Source organism: Drosophila pseudoobscura, chromosome X (assembly GCF_009870125.1).
Source record: "Drosophila pseudoobscura strain MV-25-SWS-2005 chromosome X, UCI_Dpse_MV25, whole genome shotgun sequence".
Lineage (NCBI taxonomy): Eukaryota > Metazoa > Arthropoda > Insecta > Diptera > Drosophilidae > Drosophila > Drosophila pseudoobscura.
The window spans coordinates 18,173,737-18,183,122 of record NC_046683.1 but is presented as its reverse complement, the minus strand read 5'-3'; the positions used below and the strand labels follow the sequence as shown (position 1 = coordinate 18,183,122).

Sequence of the window (9,386 nt, the reverse complement as noted above, 5' to 3'; positions counted from 1 at the left end):
AATAATCGAATAAACTAATAGTTTGTAAAATGACAACATGAAGTTGATTAACATATGATCGTACTACAAATCTGACGGCAAGACAGCAGAAAACTTTATTATTCATTTGCGCGTTTCTCAGGGCAGTGCGTAAGGTCCGCACTCCCTCTGCCGACGCTTTATTCTGTGCCCCTCCATCGCCAGCCACATCTTCCGCCGCTCCTCATTAGCCTCGAGTACATCAATCATCGGCTCATTTTAATTTTAAAAAAATCGCACGCTGTTAAATCCCTTGCCATTCTTCCGCCTCTCGCATCCCTCCTGCGGTTTGGGATGGGGTACTTAATTAAATCCTATGCCACATTCCGCACCCTCCCCCACCCACCACCCACCATCCACCGTCCTCCCCCTTCCGTTTACTTCATCGAGCAACCAACCAAGGACGGAATCCCGCCCACCGCCGGAGCAAGAGGAGCAGCCGCAGCCTGTCGCGTCATCTCTTTCTGGCATGTTCGGAAATTTCCCTCAAGAGGGAAATTTCGCAGCTCCTTCATTGTCCTCAAGGGGCGCCATTTTGACGGAGCTTCTCGGGAGTCCTGCTGGGGCTCGGGGGTGGAATGTTAAATGTGAAATGTGGACTTGGACTTTGACTTTGACTCCTCCTGGTGTCCATGCTCTCATGAGTTGGGGTGTATGTATGTGGCGGCAACAAGATTGATCTATTTTAATAACCAGGCTCAGCGGAAAATGCAAACGGCAAAAGATGTAAACATTTTTGAACGAATTTTGCAATTTACTGCCTCGGAGGCGCCCCCTCCAGAGAAGGGTCTAATTCCCGCTAATCCGCCAGTCTTAGTCGCCAACTTAATTGGATTTTATTTCAAAAGAAAAACGAAAAACGAAAAGCGAAGACAGATGCATTGTTTCATTGCGCGTTAATTTTGTTCTTTATAGTATCGTATTTGTAGAATGAATCGTTGAGAAAATACAGTTTAGTGATCTGATGTACGAGTAGTAGTTGGAATAAATAAATATAGTATATATGTATGGTATGCTAAAGCTAGTCCGGACTCCTTTTCCTTTCCATCTCTGGCTGCTGCTCCACCTCTATCGCTATAGTTGTCCATCATCACCATTCGCATCAGCTTATGTGGTTTGCTTAAGCCATTCTTCTTTATCAAGCGTACACAATAAAATTACAATTACAAAAAAAAACACATACACGCAGACACACACAGAAAATACAGTGGACACTCGCCAGGTGGCACTCTCAATACAGCTCTCTTGGTACAGCTCCGGAACCTGAACAACAACCCTCGAAGCTGCTTTTTAAACATACGAGTATCTTTAAACTAAGTTCTACGATATCTAGAGTTCTAGCGTTCTTCTGTAAAACCGAAAAAAACAAACAAATGCATTTTACAGATATTTACTTAATATTTAATAAACAATTGGTTTTCATGATGTTGTTGTTGCTATTGCTGTTGTTCCGTTTCATTCATTCACTCAAATAAGTCAAGATTTTTCGACCACCTGTCCACCAATATCGAGCGCCCACTAGTCTACAAATGGGGTACATAGATATAGACACAGACGTACACATAGATATAGACATACAATTAGGGTCTGAAGCAAAAAAAAAAAAGACAAAAAAACACATATACACTAAGGGTGTAGCGGGCGGGGGCTAAAGTTAAAATATTTTCTTCTTGTCGTGTCAGAGCTCAGAGGGGTAGTCTGAACGCCATACATTGAGGAAATGCTGATTATAAATATACACAAAAGACGGGAGACGTGAGGCGTGAGGCGTAACATATCTAGGTCTCAAAGTATTTGTAGATCGCCGTCACATAGGACATCACCTGCATCCAGTCGGGCCGCTCCAGCTGGCACATATCGTTGATGTTCTAGAGAAGATAACGAAGCCGCATTTAATTACTTCCCACACAAAAAAAAACAAAAACACAGATGGAGGACTCACCAGTGTGGTGCCAATTCCTACAGATTCGGCAGCGGCAAAGGCTAGTGAAAAGTTTCGCCGTTTGTTCGCCTGACTGAGCTGGTCGTATGGTATGCGATCCGGCAGATAGGAGTGAAGGATCGCACAGAAGGCCAGGCCATCGTTCCACGATGAGCTGAAGTTCGTAATGTCAATGTTGCGGTAGCCCACTGTCTTGTTCTGGCACCACTTTAGTAGTGCATTCCTCTTGGAGCCGCCGTTTTTGGCCAGCATATTCAGCGGATCCTTGCGCTCACCTAAACAGAGAGAAACCAGAGTGTTAAAGAAGATCGGAGAGTCACTAGATTCGCTTGACCTACCGCTAATGAAGGACTTTGAGACACTGCCAAAGGGCAGACTAGGCGGCTGACTGCTGCCGCTGCTGCTGGGCGTGGCCGGTGTGGAGGGCTGCGAGGAGTTGGCAGCCGTCACCTGCTGCTGCTGCTGCTGCTCCCGCAACGGCAATGTGGCTTTGGTAGAGTTAGCTGATCCTCCTCCAGTTCCCGCGTCAGCTGTTGCTGCCGTTGTTCCTACATTTACGTGCAGATTGCTGCTCTGCAGGACTGGTAACCGAAGCTGCGTATAGAGAGGCAAAAGATCAATTAGAGAGGCTGCAACAGAAACGCAAGATGTTTGCTCACGCTCTCGTGCCAGTCACCGGAGGCGGGAAGAATGATGGGAGTGTTCCCCAGCTCGGGAGTGCCGCTGTTCAGGCTCGAGTTGGAGCTGTAGTTTGACTCCGCCTCATCCGACTTTCCTTGCTGAAATAACAAAGAGGGAAATGGAGGGGTTCAAGCGAGTGTACAATTAAGAAGAGAGAAGAATCCACCATACCGCCTTGTTATTCTCGATGCTCTCTATGAGGGTCTTGACGGACAGCCTGGAGTCCTGCCGGCTAAAGCTTAGTTTACTGCGACGCGCGGCCATCTCCAGCTGGACCGTAGACAGCACCAACTGTGGCGTCTCCGACGGCTGCGGTTCTGGGGGACGAAATCAAGGCGATTACAATCAAAGATTAAGTGATGAATGACTTGATCTTACGCTGCTTGGGGGTGAGCTTCTCCAGCTGCTGCTCCAGCAGCCGGATCTTCTCCTTTTGCGTCTTGTTGTCGAGCAGGAGCTGCTCGCGAGCGCTTAGCGCCTCAGTCTTGAAGTCGTTTGCAACACGCACGGTCATCAGAAGATCTGCCTGGAACTGTTGCCATTCCTCAGCCTCTCGTCGCCGCAACTGAGTCTCCTTGTCCAGCCGCTGCTCGGTGTCGCTCAGCTTCAGCTTCACGTCCCCCAGGTGCCTCTGTGTTTCTCCGAGCAGCGCCTGCAGCTGGGCCTTGTCCTCGTGGTGGCACTTGGACTGCACCTGCAGTTCAGCCACCCGCTCCTCCAACGCCTGGCAATCACCGGCCAGCTTGTCCTTCTCGAGCTGCAACTGTTCCAGTCGGTACTCCAGATGGGAGACGGCGCACTTGGCATTGTTCTTTGCCACCTTGCACTCCTCGCTCAGTCCGGCCAGCTGCTCCCGCAGGCGGCGCAGCTCCGCCTGGCTGCGCGACCACTGATCCTGCAGCTCGGCTACCCGCTCTTCCAGGGCATCCTTCTCGCGCCGGGCCGCGTCCAGTACGTCGCTGAGATCGGTCTTGTCGCCGCGCGCCAAGTCCGCTTCCAGTTCCTCGATCTTGGAGCGGGCATTCTCGAGCAGCGTGCTCAGCCTGCTGATTTCGATGGCTCGCTGCGAAATATCCTCCTTGGCCTGCGAGAACTGTGCCTCGCCCTGCTTGCGCTCCGCCGTGGCCGCGTCCAGCTGTGAGTCGAGCAGTGCGATTCGCTCTCGTTGCCGCTGCTGCTCTTGCTGTGCGGCATCGCGGGTCTGCCGCAGCTCGGCCAGCTCCCCGTTGAGCTCCTCCTGCTTTAGCAGCACCGCCTCGCGCTCCTCTTGTGACGTCTGGATGAGATCCAGCAGCTTCTTCTCACGCTCCGAGGTGCACACCTCAGCCGCCTGCTTGGTGTCGCGCAGCAGCAGCTCCTGGAGGTTGCTGATCTGCGTTCTGGACTCGTTCAGCTTCTCCGTCTGGCGGCAGAGCGACTGAAAGAGCACGTCCTTCTCCTCGGCGAGCCGCTCGTTCTCCGTTTGGGTGTCGCTGAGCTGCGTTTGCAGGTCGGCCAGCTCCTGAAGGGTGGCCTGCAGCTCCTCATTGGTCGAGTAGTGGGTCTCCTCCATCTGGATGATCTTGTCCTGCAGGCAGGCTACTGATACCTCGCTGGACGACGACTGCTTGTCCCAGTCGGGCGTGAGGCAGGGCGTCCCATCGTGCGCTTCGTTTGTCTGAGAAAATAGAATGGATAAATGGTGGAATCCGCAACGCAATTTCTCTCAGGCACTTACACTAGGCAGTGCTATGGAGGCGGGCGCTGAGCTATGCAAACGCTGCGATTCTTGTATAATCTGATGCTTCTCCGCATCCGACAATGGCGAGTTGACAACGTCCCGCAAACGATTGCGCAAAGATTCATTTTCATATTTCAGATTGCCGATTTCCATTTGTGTTTTCTCCTGTAGATTCTGTAAGCGGAAAGATCAGATCAGTTTAGATTGGATTCAATTCGATTCGATTCGATTTTATCTCGGCTCTCGACAGGTGAGTCGCTGTTGCTGTTGCTGTTGTTCTTACGACGCAAAAACCAAGCTCTCACTGCATTTGCTCTGCAATCGATTAAGGAGCACTTCTCCGCACTATCTCTCTGTCCGTCTGTCTGTCTGCATGTCTGTTTTTGTATCGTATATTGTATATCTTATAAGACATATTAAATATCAATAAATATTGGTTAGAGTATCGAAGCGCAACGCCCCCGGGAGCCACTCGTAGTTTCGATTGCTCGAATACCTATCCCCTGGATGCGCAGGAATCTTTAATTTATATTAAAAGCTACCTGTTGGATCCTTATTTGATCTTAGCTCTATATACTCTATATATATATATACATAAACCTATATTTAAGTATCATTTATGTATCCCGAACAGCAGATGTCCAGCACCCTATAGGCCCTCATCCATTTGGATACGCTTAACTATAGCTTATGGCCTATAGGGTATCACTCTATCAATCAGCCATGACAACTCATCAGCGACAGCAGCAGCAACGACAAAAGCAGCAACAACACCTTGCGGTTAGAAACCCTCGCTCTATCGCCTCCAATACCCTCGGTCCCACAACCAAGCCCACCTGCATCTTAACCAGATCGCCCTTCAGTTTGGCCACCTCGCTTTGGTATGGCAGCAGCTCCGTGATGCGTGTCTCCAGCTGCAGTTGCTCGCTTCCCAGTCGATCCAGCTGCCTCTGCAGCTCCTGCATTTTGTTGTTAGCCTGAAAAGGGGCAAGAGAAGGGTTTTTGTTTGGGGAAAGCAATGCTATTTCGAGTGTTGTCGCTTACCTCTAAGAGCTTCTGTTGTTGCTGTTCGTTGTTAAATAGTTGTTGTTGTTGTTGTTGCTGCTGCTGCTGCTGTTGCTGATAACTGTTGGCTGCCACGGCTGCCACAGCCACGGCGGCTGCTGCGGCCGGAAATGCGCTTGCCGCCGTACTATTGCCGCTACTGTTTTTGCTTCCAATGTTGTTGCTGCCACTGCCACCGCCACTGCCACTGGCACTGGCACTGGCTGATGTGGCCGATGCTGCTGTGGCCGCTGCTGCTAGTTGTTGATAGAAATCATCTTGCAACGCGGACAATGCGTTGTTGTTGTTAATGTTGTTGTTGTTGCTGCTGCTGGTGGTGCTGCTGTTGTTAGTCGCCGCTGCTGGGGGCACGGCCGCAATAGAAGTCATTAGTTGTTGGTTTTGTTGATGTTCTGGTTGTACATTCGCATTGCGGGGCGCTGCTTGTTGGTGTTGTTGTTGTTGCTGAAGTTGCAGTTGCTGTTGTTGTTGCTGTTGTTGTTGCTGTTGTTGTTGAAGTTGCAGTTGTTGTTGTTGCTGAAGTTGCTGTTGTTGCAATATTGGCAGCTGCTTTGGTTGCTTTTGTCCTTTTAACTTTGACTTTTTCAGCGGCAGCGTGTTGCTCTGTTGCTGCTGTTGCAATTGTTGTTGAAGTCGCTGTTGTTGTTGTTGATTCGTCAGCAGCAGCGCCTCATCATCGCCAACATCCACGCCCCTTTCGTAAGTGGCTGCCTCGTGATTGGAATAAAACTTTGTCGTTGTGCCACTCGCTGTTGCAGCAGTTGCTGCGTTATTGAGTTGCTGCTGCTGCTGCTGCTGTTGTTGCTGTTGCTGTTGTTGTTGTTGTTGCTCGTGGGCCGTGTTTAGGGATGTACTCGACTGCGACTTCTGGCGGTTGTTGTTGGAGTGCTGCTGCTGTTGCTTGTGCGAAGAGTTCGAGGAGTTGGAACTCGAGGTCCCTTGTCCTCTGCGAAACAATGATTTCAGCTTAATCATTTTTATTGTGATTCTCGGTTGTTGGTGAAAATCGTATTGAAAATTTTTCGGATATTCTTGTGTAAATGATGTGGTTGTTGTAGCAAAACGTAAACCATTAACTTTAAAACTTTGGGGCTCTACTTTTGGATAGTCACTGATATTTTGGCTCTATGTAACATGTAGGCTCTTTTTGTGGTTTGATCTATAAGCTCCACTTCTATATCATCAATGATACCAAAAGCTCGAATTCTCGAATTTTGTATCTTTCAATTGTGGATCGTGACTGATTATAATGTTTAGTAGGTTTTTATCGCCACTTGTCACATAATAAGCTCCAATTTCGGAGCCCAGTCGATGTTGAATCTCCAATTGTGGATGCTGATCTTTTTGATTTTTCTGGAGCTCTTTTGTTTTTTATATCAGGGCACTTTTGTTCGGAATGGTCGTCGATTATCGTTGTTTATCGTTGTTTATCGGTGTTTATCGTTATCTCTATAGTTATTTGTAGTCGGCTATCGTTGTTTATTGTTATTGTTTTAACAATTATTACTATTTATCAATGCATGTTGGTCAGATGAGTCGCGCTGTGTTCGTTATCAAAATATATTTTATCAATTCGATGTGCTTTCTATCTTTCTCTCTCTCACAGCCTCCACCTGCCTCTCTCTCTCTCTCCTTAAGAAAAAGTGAAATTTCTGCAATATTTGTGTCGTTTCTTTTTGTAATGCAAGATGCCGGTAAAAGACCCTCGCGAAGCGATCCAAACGATGAATGAAAGCAAACGATGGGGGAAAAGTAAATGCTAATGACAATGCGTGATGTTGCATGCAACATCAGAAAAATATATTCCAGCAATAACAACAGTAAACAACAACAATATAACTCGTTTGTGTCCGCAGACAATCGCACGGCATTGTGCCAGATAAGCGGAGCGGCGAGAGAGAGCGCACTCTGTTAGTTAACAGTGCTCTGGGGACTGACACTCGAGAGAGGCACGAACGATCGAATCAGAGACAGTGACTGACGCACAAGCACACACACTCCCCTAAATTAATATGCAGTACGGCAAAAATCATATCGATCGGGGGGACTTTGAAATTCAGAAAAGGCCAACCCCACACCTACTCCTCCCCACCATCTCCCAAGAGACTATTGCAACGTCAACATTTTAACAGCTCGCACTTGTGCACACAAGCACCTGCACAGTGGTGCCTAAAACTATTCGTACACCCTTTGCCGGCAAGCCATACGAAAAAAACCATAATAGAAAGATATGATTTCGGAAGAGAACAACTGCTAGCACGCCTTTTTTCAAATATCAACCTAGGGGCGTCTTGAATTGGTTGCAAAAGGTGGGCGAATAATTGTGGAGACCACTGTAGCCCTAGTAGTGTACGAGCTGGCGCCGTGTGAGCAAAAGATCAAGGGAGCCAGAGCGAGAGAGTTTGATTCGAGATCAGCAGAGGACTCCCCCTTCTCCTACCCACGGGGTACAAGGGCCGCACTGTTGTGTTTGTTCACGAGTTATTTTTTCCCCCCATTGTCATAGGCCGGATTACTCATACTCAGCGACATGACACGACGCGTCACTACCCCCGTCCCATCACCGCTTCCAATTGAAAGAAACGAGGCTGAAATTTAACTGCACTAAACATGACATTGACAGCTGACCGCAGTCGGCAGTGCACTTGCAGGCAGCCTGTGGCCAGTGTTGGTAAACGATCTGCCTATACAGAGCTGGCGGCTTTCGTGTCTTGGCCATTTATGGCCTCGGCAACAGTCCAGCAACAGCAACTGAAATCTTTTGTTATTTTTTTTGGGGGGACAGCGCATAGCCCACGCGAAACACGCAAATTTTTGTTTATTTCATTTAGGCCTTTAAATTGAAAGGCAAACATAGACGACATGACATCATGCCAACAGAAACGAAAAAAATCACCGAAATTAAATGTACATTTGAGGGACACTTTTTAATTGCTGATGAACATGAGACCTTATCAGGTGGTGGAGGAGGGGTTTATCTAGGTCCGCAATTTGTTTGCACTGCGATAATGTTGGATAATTGGGCAGCAAGAAAGTGAAAAAAGCACAGAGCACTCCAGTCATTTATCGTTTAAATGTTAATTTGATTATATGTCGGCGAAGGCAACGGTTGGAAAGGGGGGTGGTGCACACGCGCGCCCTGATTTGGGCAAAACATGTGCGTTGTCCAGCACTGCAATGCAACTGCACAGTGGGAGCAAGCGAAACAGGATGTGGAGATCTCTTGGATTGCCCTTCAAACAGCGGTAGAGAGGGAGAGAGAGATAATTGAATGGAGCTACACACACACGCATACACGCAAGCACTGATTTAATTTCTTGCATCAAATAACTGTAAAAAGGGGAATTTTTTCTTTATTTTCGCACTCTTTCGCGCTAGCGCAAAGAAAATAAACCGGAATGCGCCAGCAAAACAAAAAAGTCAACTCTTAACACCAACACACCAGCACAAGAGAAACACACACATACAACACGTATATACGCACGTATGCACATACCCGAGCGGAATAGTTAAAACATATTAACTATGGCAACAACTAATGTAACAAAATAAGATAAAAATGAAAAAAGAACAACAAGGCGGAGGCGTAGCGAGAAAGAAACGCACGAGAAATGCGCGACAAAAAAAAAATAGAACTGACAACAAAGCGACGCGCGTTTTCGGTTTCTGTTTTTTCTGCAAACAACAACAACAAGTGTCCAACAGTGCTGAAAAACAATCGATATGACTATCGATAGCAGCTTCTAACGCATTTCTTCGAAAAATATACATGTAATTTTTGAGGCTCAACCATTCAATTGCCTTATCAAACTATATTTAAATGTTTCTGAGATTGTGTTAAAGACTGAACTTTAATTCTGGAATACTACGGTATTATCGTTGATCATATTGCGGAAACACCCTAACGCATTTGGCTCACAGCACTATCGTGAGCTGCAAGCGACAGAGGGCGCTTCGTAC

General features: G+C 47.6%; 1 protein-coding gene across 2 annotated transcripts; it reads right to left on the bottom strand.

The window, feature by feature from the left end:
- Nucleotides 1-895: 895 nt before the first annotated feature.
- Nucleotides 896-9,139, bottom strand: spdi (split discs). 2 transcript variants are annotated; one of them, XM_033382093.1, is made up of 10 exons: nt 8,869-9,139; nt 5,406-6,967; nt 5,198-5,338; nt 4,359-4,535; nt 3,020-4,298; nt 2,813-2,958; nt 2,620-2,739; nt 2,299-2,554; nt 1,961-2,235; nt 896-1,886 (listed from the first exon to the last, which is right to left on the bottom strand). In XM_033382093.1, exons 2-10 carry the CDS (start codon nt 6,399-6,401, stop codon nt 1,797-1,799), a joined length of 3,480 nt encoding a protein of 1,159 aa, XP_033237984.1. In that variant the 5' UTR covers nt 6,402-6,967; nt 8,869-9,139; the 3' UTR covers nt 896-1,796. The 2 variants fall into 2 exon arrangements, with proteins under 2 accessions (XP_033237984.1, XP_033237985.1); XM_033382094.1 differs by having other exon boundaries at nt 8,923-9,139.
- Between the last annotated feature and the right edge of the window lie 247 nt (nt 9,140-9,386).